This window comes from Thalassophryne amazonica, chromosome 5 (genome assembly GCF_902500255.1).
Source record: "Thalassophryne amazonica chromosome 5, fThaAma1.1, whole genome shotgun sequence".
Taxonomy (NCBI): Eukaryota; Metazoa; Chordata; class Actinopteri; order Batrachoidiformes; family Batrachoididae; genus Thalassophryne; species Thalassophryne amazonica.
In genome coordinates this window covers 106616184-106634121 of record NC_047107.1, presented here as the reverse complement: position 1 = coordinate 106634121, position 17938 = coordinate 106616184, and the positions used below count along the sequence as shown (strand labels likewise).

Genomic DNA, 17938 nt, shown 5'->3' with positions numbered 1-17938 from the left:
GTGTTGCGTTTATATTTTTGTTGAGTATAAATTAACTTTAGCATATGTTAAGAATCATCACCTTATTTTCTTATTTAAAATTTTGGTTATTTTTGAATAAACATCATGTAACTCAAAAATTGCTAGTACCTTGTGAATTTTACACAAGACAGGGAGTCACTTGGGCTTTGGTGATGACCTGGGAAAACCTGGTCCCAGATCTGGAACTGGCACCTTAGAACAAAAATGTCAGAAATGGTTAAAGAAAGAAGTCAGTACTATATGAGTCAGGAGGCCCACTGCTATAAGTGCCATTCTTGAATTCCATTGTTTGAAGCTGATGAAGATTTACGATTCTCCCTAGATCAAACACTAGTCTGAAACAGGTTACTTCACCAGCCAAGGCTGGCACCAATTTGCAGCTGGGTGGACTGGGACAATGCAGATGACCTGTGTTGTTCAAAGACACAGGTAACCTGACCGGAAATCAAACTCACTTCTACAGATTGGTAGCCAACGTCCTGTCCCAGTGACCACAAATTGTTTTCACAGCAACTTTCCATTTCATGCTGTAATAATCAAAGGACTGATTTGATTAATTTGCAATGATCTTTTTGTGTAATTGTGTGGCATTGCTGTTGCAAGTGTAGCGGCTTGCTCTGTGTTGTGTTTTTGACTCCTTCCACTCAGTCCTCTTGGGACACAAACCTATGATCTCCAGTATGGAAAGTGAGTGCTATGACCAGTCGGCCAAAACCTGGGCTGTGGCCAGAGTATCCTTTGGCTGTCAGGGGAGTGAGGTCCAAGAAATGATCACATTTCTTCTTCTCTTTCTTTTCCATCTTACCCTGTCCTCTGTTTCTTCCTCTGTCACACCTGCATGTCCTCCTTCACCACATCCATAAACCTCCTCTTTGGCCTCCCTCTTGTCCTCCTGCCTGGTGGCTCCATCCTCATCATCCTTCTCCCTATATACCCTGGGTCCCTCCTTTGCACATCTCCAAACTATCCCAATCTCTCCTCTTTGACTTTGTCTCCAAACCATCCCACCTGAGCTGTCACCTCTATGTTCATTCGTAATCCTGTCCATTCTTGTCACTCCCAAAAAGAAAAGCAACATCATCAGCAACAACATAGCTGGTCTCACTACTGTCTTGTAAACTTTCCCCTTTACTCTTGCAGATATCGTTCAGTCAGAAATCACTTCTGCCACCTTTCCCCACCCACTCCACCCTGCCTGCACTCTCTTCTTTGCCTCTCTACCACACTCTCCATTACTTTGGACAGTTGACCCCAAGTATTTAAACTCATCTACTTTCATCATTTCTACTCCTTGTAACTGAACTATTCCACTGGGCTCCCTCTCATTCACACACATGTGCTCAGTCTTACTGACTTTCATTTCCCTGTTCTCCAGAGCATATCTCCACCTTTCCAGGTTAGATTCAACCTGCTCTCTACTATCACTACAGATCACAATTTTATCTACAAACATCATAGTTCATGGAGACTCCTGGCTGATCTCACCTGTCAACATGTCCATCACCATTGTGAACAAGAAAGGACTCAGAGCTGATCGTTGGTGTAATCCCACCTCCACCTTGAATGAGTCTGTCATTTCTACTGTGCATCTCACTGCTGTCACACTATCCTTGAACATGTTCTGCACTACCCTCACATACTTCTCTGCCATTCCAGACTTCCTCATACAATACCACAACTCTTCTCTTGGCTCCCTGTCATAAGCTTTCTCTAAATCCACAAACACACAATGTAACTCCTTCTGGCCTTCTCTATACTTCTCCATCACTATTCTCAGAGCAAACATTACATCTGTAGTGCTCTTTCTCGGCATGAAACTATATTGCTGCTCACAGATCTTGACCTGTTTTCTAAACTTAGCTTCTACTCCTCTTTCCCACAACTTCATGATGTGGCTGATCAACTTTATGCCTCTGTAGTTACTGCAGCTCTGCACATCACACTTGTTCTTAAAAATAGGAACCAGCACACTTCATCTCCATTCCTCATGCATCTTCTCACTTTCAAAGATTTGATTAAATAACCTGGTTAGAAACTCCACTGCCATCTCTCCTGGACATTTCCATGCCTCCAATGGAATCTGGGCCAACTGCCTTTCCACTCTTCTTCTTGTTCATAGCTGCATATGTCCTTCCACATTCTTGTCTTTCATACCATATCTACCCATTACTTCCTTATCACCTCTGTTCTGTTTGCCAATGGTATGGTATGGTAACATGCACATTGAAGTCTGCTCCTATCACCACTCTTTCATTCTTGGGCACACTCTCCACCACCTCATCTAACTCACTCCAGAAATCTTTTTATCCTTTGTCTCACAACCTACCTGTGGGGCATATGCACTGATATTCATCATCAGTGCATATGCCCTGATGCAGTGAGATCAGATTTTAAGGTTCTGCTACTAACCTATAAAATTATTCATGGACTGGCACCTCCCTACCTAGCTGACCTAATTAAACCTTACGTACCGGCCCGGGCTTTACATTCTCAGGGTGCAGGACTACTTTGTATCCCTAAGGTGAAAAAGAAGTCTGCAGGTCACAGAGCTTTCTCTTATCGTGCCCCTGTTCTCTGGAATGATTCTGTGGAGACTTTCAAGTCCAGACATAAGATGCACTTATTTTCCCTTTCATATGGCTAGCATACTGGTACAGTTTTGTTTTACGCTTTTTACCTTTTAATTCATTTTATCAGTAATTGGAGTGGGCCGCGGCCTCAACGTTACCTAAATTCTGGGTCTTTTAGTGAAGTTTAGGGCTAGTGGCCAGCGATCACCTTAGCATTTCTGTTTTTCTTCTTGTTTAATGCTGGCAAATTATACAGTATTTTTGTCTTTCTGATGCCTGATTCTGTTTTTTCTCTCTGTTTAAGGTGCAGCTCCATCCAGAGATGGGAGTTGTATTTGTGTTGGCAACCCTCCTGTCCTGTGCGCCAACAGCATTTCTTGTATATTCGTCCGTGAATTGTTCTGTGAAGTGTTCTGTAATTTATGTCGGTAGCATGGCCCAAGCAGAGGGTCACCCCTTTGAATGTGGTCTGCTTGAGGTTTCTTCCTCACAGGGAGTTTTTCCTTACCACTGTTGCTCTGGGGGATGGTAAGGTTAGACCTTACCTGTGTGAAGCGCTTTGAGGCAACTCTGTTGTGAATTGAAATTGAAAAATCATCACCCCGTCAATTTCCAACTTCATACTCATCACTGTCAAACACTCATTTAACCTCCAACACATTCAACATACTCTTCCTGTAAAATGACCTCAGCACCATTTCGCTTCCTATCTACACCATGATACAACAACTTGAACCCACCGCTTATGCTCCTGCTCTTACTTCTCTTCCACTTGTTCTCTTGCACACAAAATATGCCTACCTTTCTCCTCTCCATCATATCAGCCAGCTCTCTCCCTTTAGTCATGTTCCCAACATTCAAAGTACCTATTCTCACTTCCACCGTTTGAATTTTCCGCTTTTTCCACTGTCTGTGGACACGTTCTCCACCTCTTGTGTTATGTGTCGGACGCAGCTCGGAGAACCGACCAGCGTTTGAAGGACCCAGTATGAAATAAGCAGAGCACGGTACAAAGGCTAACTGAATTAATACATAACAGTGAAAATATAATAAAAAGGTGCGGCCTGGCGTGGTGCGCTCCCAGCAGCGCTAACGGTCCGGAGCCAGAAGCTGTTTCGGACCCAAGGACCCCGCCGACACCCCCCAGGTGGCCGCAACAACCGAGTCTGTGAAAGAAGGAACCATTATGTGAGTCCACACTCTACACACAGAACACTTAAAGGTGTACAAACAGCAAACACTTCCTGGCTTGATTACTGATCAGCTTCCTAACCTGCAGGCATGGAACATCCAGTTCACAAACTCCACCGCAGTGGAAGCTGATACATGACCTAACAAACAGCTCAATACAATAAGGTGTGAGGGACACCACCTTTACTGACTGTATAACTGTTAGTCACAAAATCTAACGTACCTCAGGAAGTGTGCTGACGAGCGTGAGACCTCACCCCCTCCTCTTCACAGGACTGTGCATCAACCTGGACGTTCTCAGCATCCGCTGCTGATGAGATGGCTCCCGAGACGACGATCTCACCCGTCTGGTCACAAGGTCGAGTCTCTGGCAAATACACACTGTGCACTCCAGTCTTAAATGCCAACATGTTCCACTCCATCCAGATGCACCACAGCTGTGAGTCCTGACGAGTCGCAGGTGATCAGGGTGAGGTCCTGACAGCCTCAGCAACACAGCCACTCAGTCCCAAATGCACGCCACCTGGGAGGAAACCAAAAGACAAACAAACCGGCAGCCAGGCCCCCCCAGCCATATAACATCCTGTTCTTCTTCACCCACCAGTAGTCCAATTTCCACCGACTTCCTGTTGGGTAATGGCACCATTGGCAGTTGCTGTTAACCCAAGCCTCGACCGATCCGTTATGGAAATTCTATTCAAACTCTGTATGGTATTTTTGGCTTGTTTTATGCCGGATGCACCCGCCTGATGCAGTCCTACTCTACAACCCTACTAGTGACAGACTCATCCACCCTCGCTGTGTGAGGGAGAGATTCCGCAGATCGTTTCTCATGGCTGCTGTCAGACTGTACAATGAGCAATGCTAGTACTGTGGTAACCATAGCAACCAGGACAATAATCATGTCATTACCTGCTGTATTTATTAGGTGCAATAATTTAACTTATGGTGCAAACTCAAGTCACTTTACCTACTATATTTTAACCTGTCCATATTGTAAATATCAGAGTAACTTATCGTACATTTCACGCTGAAGTCACTTTATCTGATCACTTTCACATCCCGACAGTGTTTATCATCCCGGCAGTGCAGCATTGAACTGAACAATGGTAGCCTTAGCTTTACCCGGCACTCAGTGCTTTTTTTTTTAGTTCTTGTTTTTTAAGAGATACTTGTCTGTTTTATTGCATGCCTTTCTATTCCTACTGTTCTATGCTGCGATGTGACACTGAAATTTCCCCATTGAGGGATGAATAAAGGCTTTTCTTATCTTATCCTATCTTACTCACTTATCCAGGCTTGGGACTGGCACTCACAGTGTACTGGCTACACACACCATGTGGCTGAGATTTGCAAACTTTAAGGTTAATGCCCTGCCTCATTCTACCCTCCTCATTTATTCGGGCTTGGGACCAGCACTCAGAATGTACTGGATGCACACCCCATGTGGCTGAGTTAAATGACCACATTTTGATTTTCAGTGAGTGATAGTCATGAGTATAATGTGTACATGATTGAGAGTTGATGGGATAAAATGTGGAAACCCATTGTCTTCTGTGGGTGGAACAGTAGCTCTCAGTTAATTCATTTTGATCCTCATACTTTAAATGTGCAAAGTTAGACTCATCTTTAATGGGAACCAGGATCCATTTATCAGATCCAGAGAACAAACAGTAATTGAGAACTGAAAATGTGACAAAAGAAATGTGGTAATTTCTATTGTCACATTTTCAGTTCTCGTTTACTGTTTGTTCTCTGGATCTGATTTTCAACCATTCTTTTCAGTACCAAGGTTTATATCTCGGTACGAAGTCCAGGAGCATTCTTAAATTTGTCATCTTGTTCAAAACAGCAGGATGGCAACTTTAGCTATACAAATAGATGCACTGCAATGTTCTTTTTAAGTACTTTATAATCTCTGCACACTATTTATATTCTGAAACTGACTGATAGTCGTGAGTATAATGAGTTATGAGTATAACATGATTGAGACTTGATGGGACAAAATGTAGAAACCCATTTTGTCTTCTGTGGGTGCAACAGTAACACTCTCAGTTAATTCATTTTGATCCTCATACTTTAAATGCGCAAAGTTCAACTCATATTTAATGGGAACCACGAGTCATTTTTCTTTCATGATTTCTCATTGTGTAATATGCAGGATTAGAATTTAGATGTTGATTTCTGTAACTGATTTGTCTTTTATTTGTTTTCACCATGCACAATTTGGCTGCTGTCTTTTACAAGTGAGTATGTTTGAGCCTCAGTCTGCTTTCTGCATTGTTCTGGTGGTAAAATTTCAATGGTTTTCTCTCAACCTTGTTTCCTGTTCATAAACAGTGGCTGCATTGACCTTCAACTGTGTAGTTCCAGTGCCAGATAATGCCTCTACTGTGTCTGGGGTAGGTTTTTGCTGTGCTTTTGGTATTTGTTGGTGGCATTTTCAGATCTGCCCCAAACACACAACAGTTCACAAAAAACAAGTATAGGGCAAACCGGGGCACGGTGAATCACAGGGCACAGTGAATCAGTAGCTATACCTGCAAAACTACATATATATTTGCAGCAGTTATGCCATCTTTTTATGTATAAAGACATCCCCCTTAAAAATAAGTGTTTTGTTTTTGGATACATTAAGGGTAAAACTAAGTGACAAGTGAAGTCAGTTTTTTCCTATCAAAGTAAATTTTGTGGATGTCAGTGTCTTTGTATTATTTCTCACAACAGAGGAAAGGTGGCCCAAAATTGTTATTAGTTAGAAGACTACCCCATCCAACTGATGAGTATGTGTTATGTCTTCTCCAGACTATCAGCTATTTGATAACATGACTTGTGTGTCACATGCACCTGGGGCACAGTGAATCGGGGCACAGTGAATCAGTCTAGAAAGTGATTTACTAAGCCCCAGTATCAAGTGGATGACAAATATTACTTGTTGAAGTTTATACATTTACTTTTCCATGAATTATCTCTATAATCTGTGTATATAAATAACTGTTTTCACATTTGAACAGAAGTTATGACAGTTGTATTTATAATAGTTTCTAAAGGACTTATATTACTATATAAGACACACACATTACATAGCTGGTTTGCTAGATTATAGTTTGTATATGCATCAGCATATATTTAATAATTTTGAAAAAATCTTTTTTCATTTTTTTCTGTTGGGGTGCCCAAATTTATGCACCTGCCTAATTTTGTTCAATGAATTATTTGCACACTTTCTGTAAATCCTATAAATTTCATTTCACTTCTCAAATATCAATGTTTGTCTGCTATATGATATACTTAACTGAAACTGCCAATCCAAACAACCAATGATTTATAAAGGAAAATCTTGGAAATCAATCAATCAAATAATCAATCAATCAACATATAACTGGTGTTCACTTAACATTAAAAACACAAATTCACAAAAATAAAACACATATACAATAAAATTTTAAAACGGCACATAAAAACAGAACATGTCACCTCCCCCACTAAGTGTGAAAAGCCAGTTTAAATAAGTCTTTAACATAGATTTAAAAGGTCAGGAATAGTACATAACTCAAGAGGTAGCTTGTTCCACAGTCTGGGACCAGCTACCACAAAAGCATGATCACCCCAGCGTTTGTATCTTGACCTCGGAACATCTAAGTAAAGCTGGCCAGACGCCCATAATGCCCTACTGTAAGTGCGCAAAGTTAAACTTTCAGACAAGTAGGGAGGTGCAAGGCCATAAATAGCCTTAAAAACAAACACTAAAATCTTAATCAATTCCAAAATGAACTGGAAGCCAGTGGAGTGAGTATAGGATGGGCATAATATGTTCATGTCTAAAAGTGTTTGTTAAAAGACGAGCAGCAGCATTCTGCACCAACTGGAGATGTGCAAGAGAAGACTGATTAATTCCAGAATAAAGTGAATTATAAAAGTCTGGAGATAATGAAATCATGAATGGCCATCTCAAGATCATGTCTACTGAGAAAGTACTTTATTTTAGCCAAAAGTCGAAGCTGGAAAAAACTTGCTTTGACAACAGAGTTTATCTGTTGATCAGACCTCAAACAGTTGTCAAATATCACTCCCAAATTCTTGACAGCTGGTTTTACATAATTAGCCAGGACACCAAAATGTGGTGTTACCACATTTGGTATGCCAGAGCGCTCAAACACCATGATCTGGAGTTCCCAAACTTTTGCATACAACTGTACACACTCATCTTCAACCATTTATCCAAGATTTGGTCATGGGGGCTGGAGCCTATGCCAGCAGTCATAGGGTGTGAGGCGGGGTACACCCTGGACAGGACGCCAGTCTGTCACAGGGCCACATATAGACAAACAAACACATTCACATCTGCACACACACCTACGGACAATTTATAGTTTCCAATTCATATTCATGTTCTCTCCTGATAATTTTCAGTCTTTCTGTGTCAGAACACTTCACTGTGTTTCTTCCTCTCATCTCTCCTCGCTGCCATCCATCATCTCAGTTCAATGATACAGGTTTGGACTGGAGCCAGCTCAGCAAGAAGGAGTGTCAGAAATACGGAGGTTCTGTGGTGGGAAACGCTTGCAAGTACGTCCCTGATCTGGCCCTTATGTCCTTCATCCTCTTCTTTGGCACATATTCCATGACTGTCTCTCTCAAGAAGTTCAAGTTCAGCCGCTACTTCCCCACCAAGGTGATCAATCAGACAATGTGACAAATTCTTTCTTAGCTGCACTTCTACATTAAAAAAGATTGTTGTTGGTTTCATGTCTCAAATACAAGACACAACGAAGAACTCCAAGTGTAACCTCGTCTTGATTTCAGTCAACAAACACCTGCATAATGACCCCCAGAAAGCCCATTTTACTGATCATATTCATTAGATTTTACATAATTAAAAAGCTTGAGGTTTGTAGCATCCCTGGTTTTGAATCCCGAAATGCACAACCTTTGCTGTACATCTCTCTCAATTGCACTTTCCTAATTTTACATCTCTCATGCTCTTTCTCTACCACCCAAAAAAAACCCCACATAAATCCATGAAAAGTCAGTAAGGTATATCTTATATATTATATTCCAATTCTAAGGTGGAACTATGCCAGTATACAAAGGTATATCTAAAAAGCAAAAGTAAAATAGGAGAGTAGAAAAGAGTAAAGTAGAGCCACTTAGGTGCCTGGTTTCGAGAACCAGGATGTCAACAATGAATCACATGGTACCCAGCTACTACAAACCATAACAATAATGGAAGTAAAATAAATGAATATATATATATATATATATAATTATTATTATTTATTTATTTTTTTTATTGAAAATTCAGCATATGGTTCAAATAGAGCCTGTGTGGGACTAATTTCTTTGTCCCGTTCTCGCCCATTTTGTGTCTCCTCTTGTTCTGCAGGAGAAAACACATCATTTAGGCTATTAATAAAGAGATTCATGGGGCTGTTTTTTTTCGATTCCCTAGTCTGTATGTCTTTTGATGCACTGGTCAGGAATAGTGATACTATTTGTTTTCATTTAGTTTAAAGACAGTTTCATGTGTGCGCCATATATGGGCATGCAGTGTTGCTACAGTAATTCGCTGCACCATGTCTGTGCCTCTCTGTGTGTGTATGTTATGTTATGCCCGCTGCTCCTGTTAAATTAAAAGTGTTCTGTTTAAGCTGAAAGTAGCATTTACACTATTCTCTTTTTTTTGACTAAGTCATCCTGTCGTTTCTGTTCCCGCCGATTTTTTTTTTAGCTGTCCACTTCCACCCACATCAAAGTTCCTGCTAGATTTACATTAGGTCCTGTGGTACCCAATCCCAATGCAGCTCTCTAGTTCAAAAGCTACATGCATAAAAACAACTCCAAATTTGGTCCATTGGTGGTGATAGATCAAAGGAGATGCAGATGTGAAACTTGGTGGAAAAGAATGGCGGGAGTGTCCTCACTACTTGCACCAAATTTCACTTTTTTCCCTGATATGGTTAGAGCATTGACATGAAATGTGACAGATGGATGCACTGTTGGACAGAGCACATTTGTACATCCCCTGTCCATTTATTGGCTCACGGGGCATATGAAGACAGAATTACAACCTGAAAGACTTGCAGAGGGCACCTAAAGTAGTAATTAAATAATCAGATGTAAAACCACAAATCTTAAAGTCTTTAACTGTGTTTGTAAAGTTTGCCAAATTATTCCATCACAGAATGCGTCCAGTGTAGATGGCCTACATCGAGTGTTGGAGTGTTTTTGAGGTTCTGTAGTAAACTGCAATTCCCAGGCATGGTAGTGTTACTCACAGCTGTTCTGTGTCTTGGCTCTAATAGAAGGAATGTCAAAATTAACTGATCTCTGATCTTTGGAAACATACAGTAAAACCAGCCAAACCTTATTTTTTTTTCATGAAGGGATGTGTCGCCTCCTTGTTTTTTCTTCACAGTAGTGTTTCACCTTTGATTTGTTCCATTTCTGTCTTTGTGCTTTAACAGCTGAGGAAACTCATCAGTGACTTTTCTATCTTCATGTCCATCATGACGTTTGTGGGGCTGGACATGTTGATAGGCCTCAAAACCCCTAAGCTGATGGTCCCAACAGAATTTAAGGTACAACAATTTGTTTTCAAATAATTCTGTGTGACTGATAAATAAATAAATAAACAAATAAAATACCGCTGGACATTTTTCCCCCCAGTGAAAACTGGTGTTCATCAGGGATGTGTTCTGGTTCCTACACTGTTCAGTTCTTGGGTGGACTGTTGGGTGTAGGGTAAAGTTGTAGAAACCAGATGCCTAAGTGTTTTTGTTAGGGAGGAGAAGTACTGATCTTGACTTTATGTATGATACTGTAATTTCTGTGGGATCAGTGGATGCCCTGATTGCAACACTTAAGAAACTGAGTGAGAAATTGCAGTGTCTAGGTTTGCGATTGTTCTGGATCAAGACTACAATCAAGGCTTTGAGTAAACAGGCACTTATCTCAGCGATTACATTCATATCTCTGGGTTAACGTGCTTTGACGAATGTCAAGTGAGAGTTTATAGAGTCATGAGGTTGCTTGACAGAGGTGTTTGACATTGCCAATATCTTCATGGGAGAACAAAGATCCAAGTCTTTAGAGTCCTGGTGCCTCCTGCCTTATTGTGTGGTTGTGAGACTTGGAAGTTAACCACTGACGTCAGCTGAAGACTTGATGTCTTTGGTGCTAGATTTGTTTGGAGGGTACTTGTGTATTGCTGGAATGATTCTGTGGCAAACAAATGGTCATTTGAGGAGACTAAGATGAGGAGCACCACTTGTTTTGTGAGGAATCATCAGCTACATACGTATTTTGGCCATGTGTCATGTTTCTCTGGACATGATTCAGTACACAGTGTTGAGGATCCCAGTGACTGGAGATGGCCAAGAGGACACCTATATTCCACCTGGCTCTGGCAGACAGATTGTTCCTTTCAAGAGTTGGGGATGAACCAGTTGTCTGCCTGAGTTGTTGCCATCCAGGACCCAAAATGATTCCATAGTGTAGTGGATACAGTCACACATGGCACCAGCGCATGCTCCCAGACCTGACCTGGCGGTCAAACTGTCTTAATTTTGACATCATATTATATACAAGGCCATGGCACACTTTATTTGAAGTTGAAGCATTACCATGGTAATGGCCAAAAACTTTCAGGAGTAGTGATTAAGAATGCAAACACCCTCACAGGCTAAATGGCTAGATAAGCTCCCAGTAAACCATTTCTTGTCACCACTGAACACATTAGAAGTGTTTGGTAGTGTGTAGAGGATCCCCACTAGGTTTTTTTTTAAAACTGAAGAAGTCACTGGGGTGAGTGGTGAAACATTTTGAAGACCAACAAGAAGACGAGGTGCTGTTGAATAAACATCTAAATGGAATTATATATGGAATAATGTGGACTCGTCTCCCACTAGCCAACACGGGCAGATCGAGGCTGGTTGGTGATGCCATTTGGTAAGAACCCATGGTGGATATATCTGGCTAGCTGTGTCCCTGCCATCCTCGTCACCATCCTTATTTTCATGGACCAGCAGATCAGTGCCGTGATCGTCAACCGCAAGGAGAACAAACTTAAAGTAGGTGCAGCATTAAAAAACAACAAAATTTTTTTGTTTGAAGTACTTGTCATTATGTTCCAGGTTGACTGATGAGCTTCATTATTATTGAATTTTGCCAAGCTAAACAATACCACATCACTTTTCAGAGCCAACCACAATTTTCATTGAATCAAACACAGTATCATCAGCATAGCTCAACAGTCTCACCAGCTGGATGTTAAAACATTTAACAGTCAAATTCAGATATGGTGCTGTGGTTCCATTGTTGTGTTTATGATATATAAATGTTTGGTGTCTGGTGTCCTGAGCAGAAAGGTTGTGGGTATCACCTGGATATGCTGTGGGTGGGCATCCTGATGGTCATCTGCTCCTTTATGGGTCTGCCTTGGTATGTCGCTGCCACAGTCATTTCCATCGCCCACATTGACTCTCTGAAGATGGAGAGCGAGTCCAGTGCTCCTGGAGAGCAGCCTCAGTTCCTCGGTGTCAGGTTGGTCCAACAGGAACTGATCCATTCAAGCAGCATTACTGAAAGAAACATTGTGAGTTATAGAATGATACACCAGTCCATCCTCTCCGGTTTCGTAATACACAAACTCAAAAACAATAAATGTTACCATCTTGTACATCTTCAAATTAAAACAGCACAAACATTCCAAAAACCAACTTTATTTTATTTGTGTAATATACCACATACCTGCCTGTTACCTGCTGGACATGTTTGGACTTACTGCATAGACAGGGGCGGTCCTGGAGGCGGGCCGACCGGGCAGCCGCCCGCGTCCACAGAGTTCAATAGCGAAGCAAAGACTGCAGCAAAACGAGACGAGTCATTGGATAAATACTGGGCTTTGTCCCGCCCATTGGACGCTCAGCGTCTCTGGGGTCTATGGGGCAGTGGGCTGGCCTCAGATGGCCCGGACGCTCAGCTTCGGCATGATGATTGGATGATCTGTCTGAGGCTGAATCCCTTTTTGATTGACAGCGAAATGAGCGAATCAGCGATCTTTTGGTGTAAACATCCGTGGGAGCATTTTCATTCTGTTCTGAGTTGAACCGGAGACTTTCCTAATCCCCTTAGCGGCATTTTCTTTGTTAAAAACGACTAGCAACAAATCGAGCTTCTATTTCTGGTGTTTTTTTGTTTTTTTTTGTAGCTGCTTGTGTTTGGAGACTGATTTCCATCACTCTTTCTGACTCCTATTGCAGTTTCTGTCCCTACTGAGCAGCGGGTGCTGCTGAGCTCCTCCACCGTCACAAAGCACTCACAGGCGGACAAACTTCACACTAGCCTCGCGCCAGTCCCAGCTGGCGAGCTAGCTAGATAGCAAGCTGCACATAATGGCAGACAATTTGAATGTTGTGGACCGGATTTTGGCGAAGCCATTTGATAGTCTTCCTTACGAAGAAGCCGTGGGCGCTGTCATGGCTTCAGCTCTCAATGGTTTGCAGGCCAAAGTTAAAGCAACAGCCCCCAGTGCAACGTTTGTGGATTGCTATGCACACAGACTGAATCTGGTTCTGTTTCAGGGGGCTAAATGCTTATCTGAGTGCAGAATATTTTTTTCATCACTCTCTGGGTTTGCCACATTTTTCTCAAAATCCACAAAGAGGATGTCTTTTCTTGAGTCTGCAGGCTGCTGCCCAGAAATGCTCCTACTCGATGGAATTTCACATCACAGATAGTGAGCACTGTGGCAAACAATTATGATGCCTCCTGCAAACTTTTGAGATGATCATTGCAGATAAGTCCATGGATGATGACACATTAGACTGTGCCAGTTTCTTTGTGTTTGTTATTGCAGTAGTCATTAAAACCGGAAATTTGTTCTTGAAAATAGCTGTTGTGGGATTGTGGGTGTTCTGGACGAAGTTAGTGTTTTCATGGGTGGTGGGGCGGAGATGGTGGTCACGTTAGTGTGCGGGGGGGGGGGGGGGGGGGGCACGCAGGGGGTTTTGCCCGGGGAGTAAATCACTCTAGGACCGCCACTGTGAATGGAACAATCTTATCATCACATTCATGGTGGCAATTAGGAGTAGGTGTGGCTGAAGTTACATGCAGCTTGATGTAAGCCAGTTTTTCACTTTCTTTCACTGGCTGTCACTGCTTCTCTGCAAGCGTAAATGACCAAAAGGTTGCGACACTGACTTGACAGATTTGTGTACTTTTAATATCCAGGGAACAAAGAGTGACCGGCCTTTTGGTGTTTGTTCTCACCGGAGTCTCCATCTTCCTTGCTCCTGTTCTTAAGGTATAAAGTTTGGTTTTGAGTCTTTTATGATGATGATGATGATGATGATTCATTGTTAGAGTTGAAGAGGACACCAAAGATATATACATAATCCATAAAGTGAAATATTTGGACAACAAATATTTTTCAGTTTTTCACAACAGCATATTTGAGTGTTAAATCATATAATGACAGAATTTTACTTTGAATATAAGTCAAAGCAAATCAGGCTTCCACTATAGGAAATCCACCACCCAGCCCCACCCCCCATGTTTAAGGTCCCAAATGTACTGTATTGGCTCAAATATCAGTTTCTTTGTTTTTGTTGTTTTTTTTTTCTGCAGAAAATACATATGAAAACACACAGGTCTGTCTTATAATCGGGGCCTTTTTTATATGCAAGCCAATACGGTAATTGCACAAATAGTAGCAAAGCTATTGCCATAGGTGTCTTGGTGTCTTGCCTCGCTCATCTCTTTCATGCACATTCATGAAGGAGATGACCTTGAAAAACACAGCGTCATATAATCAGGGCCAGCTTACATATGGGCCAATAGGGTAATTGAACAAATAGCTGCCAAGCCATTTAAGCTTATAACTCCTACAAAGTTGCCATGAGTGTTTTGGTAGCATGCCTCACTGTTCTCCTTCATGCACAATCATGAAGGAGGTGACCCTGAAAAATACAGGGTCATCTTATAATCAGGGCCTACTTATATTCAGGCCAGTACGGTAGTTATACACATAGCTGTCAAGCTGTTTCACCTTATAACTACACCAGAGTTGCCATGGATGTCTTGGTGGCTTCCCTCACTCATCTCCTTCATGCACAAACATTCTGTTTTTGAGGATGGCCTGCTGGGAACAGATTTGCCATACTTCATACCTTTTCCATTTTGCACTGAACCCGAGGACACGTCACACTTGAAACAGACTAAATAACGAGCATCTGGCTGTGAAGCAACTCAGAAGCCAATTGTCCAATTACTATTTGTCCCTCATAAAAACAAGGCCACACATAAATTATGTAATTTCTGCACCTTTCACTCAATTTGGATATAAATATTGTCAAATTAAAGCCAACAGGCTGCTCTGTGAGCTCATGTTCATTATGTATCTTAAACTCTGATAGTTTTTTTTTTTTTATCAGAGTTATATTACATCCAGCATGGATGTAATAAAATCATTGGCATTTATTTATTTGTCACTCTGAATGTTAGCAGGATTAGGTTAAAAACTACTGCACAAATTTTGACAATTTTCACCACAGATGGATATTAGGCCATTGAAGACTCCGTTAAATTTTGGAGGTGATCCGGATCCTGGATCAAGATTTCAATTTATATAGAATTTTAAGGATGATGACAAAACTACTTCACGGATTCTCACCAAATTTTTTATCACAGATAGATATTAGGCCATTGAAGACTCCATTAAATTTTGGAGGTGATCCGGATCCTGGATCAAGATTTCAATTTATATAGAATTTTAAGGATGATGACAAAACTACTTCACGGATTCTCACCAAATTTGCACAATAGATAGATATTAGGGCATGGAAGACTCCACTGAATTTTGGAGGTGTGTCAGAAATCTCTGATTGCTCTAGTTCAGGGGTAGGCAACCTGTTCCAGAAAGAGCCATGAGGGTGCAGGTTTTCTTTGCAGCCACTGACTCCACCAGGTGATTTTACTGATTAATATCACTTAGAGCAGATGGAATCAGTTAATCAGTGAAATCACCTGGTGGAGTCAGTGGCTGCAAAGAAAACCTGCACCTTCATGGCTCTTTCTGGAACAGGTTGCCTACCCCTGCTCTAGTTTATCAATGGCTATTTTTCTATTGTTTCTAGAATGCATTCATTGATTGCATCAGTGGGTTTGATGTGTTTTTCTGTGCTTTTTGTTATTGTAGTTCATCCCTATGCCTGTCCTGTACGGAGTCTTCCTCTACATGGGTGTGGCGTCCCTCGGTGGAATCCAGGTAATGTTAATCATAATAAAAATGATTTATTCTGGTGGAACATCATCCCTTTCTGTGCACAGACCACTTTATTTTCAGGTGCCAAAGGAAAAAGACATGTAAATATTTTGTATTTATTATACACAACCAGACATAATCAATCTGCTACATTTAGATACGTTTAAAAGCCCAATGCTGTGGCCTGAGGGAAAGTGTCTGAGATGGTGATATCCATTACCTGCCTTCCATTCATCCAGAGCATTGTGCCACTAATGCTGGTGAATACAGACCTTCTCTAAATCATTGAATCATTTCAAAATAACTGTCTAATGTGACTGCATGGAATTAACTTTACTAGTAAGTTGTACCTATGTGCAGGAAAGCAGTAAAGGCTAGGGCAATCTGACATTTGACCCATTGACCTAAGTTTCTAAGTTGGGTGGAATCCAAAGGACCTGGGAGCAGTAGGAGAACAGACATTTTTTTAAATAAATGAATACATTATAGTATGATGTCACTCAGAACTGTGTCTCCTCCTCCTCAGTTCTGGGACAGGATTAAGTTGTACATGATGCCATCCAAGCACCAGCCCGACTTGTCCTTCCTCCGTCACGTTCCTCTGAGGAGGGTACACCTGTTCACACTGATCCAGATCACCTGTCTGGCTGTTCTCTGGATCCTCAAATCCACTTTCTTGGCGATCATCTTCCCTGTTATGGTATGAAAAAAGATAAATGTAAATGGACTGCATTTATATAGCGCTTTCCATCTGCATCAGCTGCTCAAAGCACTTTACAATAATGCCTCACATTCACCCCTATGTCAGGGTGCTGCCATACAAGGCGCTCACTACACACCGGGAGCAACTAGAGAATTAAGGACCTTGCCCAAGGGCCCTTAGTGATTTTCCAGTCAGGCTGGAATTTGAAGCCCAACGCTTAACCACTACCAGGGGTCACCAACCCTGTTCCTGGACGGCACCTGTCCTGCGTGTTTTCCACATCTACCTTCTCAAGTCACACCTGATTTTTTTGAAAGTGCTGTTTTCCAGCTCTTGATTGGCTGAGCACACCTAATAGATTTAACTGCCTGGGAGTGGATCAGGGAAAGTTAGAAAACATGCAGGGCAGGAACAGGGTTGGTGACCCTCACACTAGACCATTGCCTCAACCATATCAGTCAAACTGAAGTAGTCCTGATACCTTTGGCAGCCTTTGTGAGGTCACCTTTCACTGTCATATGAACAGATTAAACAGTATTTGTTGTTCCATCATGGAAGATTGAACTGTCCAAAGTTACTGACAACAAATACTTTAATATAGTGAAATAAACACAGGCATAAAATGTACATGACACTGTTATAGGAGCCTTTGATGAATTTACAGTCATAGTTGTCTCTGAAAATGTTTTTTTCATCAGGTAACCTCATCATACTGCATGTAAACAGGGAATACCGCATGTGCACATCGGTGAGGTGGTGCAAATATATGGAACATGGCCAAGAGACAGAGCGTATATAAAATATGCTAGACTGAGTCAAAGTACAGTTTGAATATCAATTAGAATATTAATATGCACTTGGTTTTATGTAAATAACACTTTGGCCTGGCTTGACGTTGCGCTGCCTCCTCAATCTGGCGTGAAACGTATTAAGTCAGGATGGTCTGGGTCGATGAGGTCAAGCCTGACTTTATGCTGGATTTCTTAAATCTGCTTTTGTGAATTACAAAGGCAGCCTTATGTTATTAGAAACAGTGTAATAAACTGGTTTGACTGTAGGGTAATTATTTGGTAACAGAATTACATTGACAGCAAAATCTGGCCATATTTTAGCTTGGCATAAAAAAATATTCTCTGATTGTAATTCCATTACTTTAGAACTGCCATATGTACACCAGGATGAGGGAAG

The 17938-nt window shown here is 41.5% G+C and overlaps 1 protein-coding gene across 1 annotated transcript in view; it reads left to right on the top strand.

Annotated features, from left to right (window-relative positions):
- slc4a5a (solute carrier family 4 member 5a) overlaps nt 1-17938 on the top strand; it is a 106771-nt gene that overhangs the window by 86793 nt on the left and 2040 nt on the right. Inside the window, exons 15-22 of the mRNA XM_034171052.1 lie at nt 6150-6184; nt 8266-8457; nt 10250-10363; nt 11693-11854; nt 12148-12326; nt 14016-14088; nt 15982-16050; nt 16574-16747. Of these exons, the coding sequence (XP_034026943.1) occupies nt 6150-6184; nt 8266-8457; nt 10250-10363; nt 11693-11854; nt 12148-12326; nt 14016-14088; nt 15982-16050; nt 16574-16747 (998 nt within the window). The remainder of the gene's footprint in view (nt 1-6149; nt 6185-8265; nt 8458-10249; nt 10364-11692; nt 11855-12147; nt 12327-14015; nt 14089-15981; nt 16051-16573; nt 16748-17938) is intronic.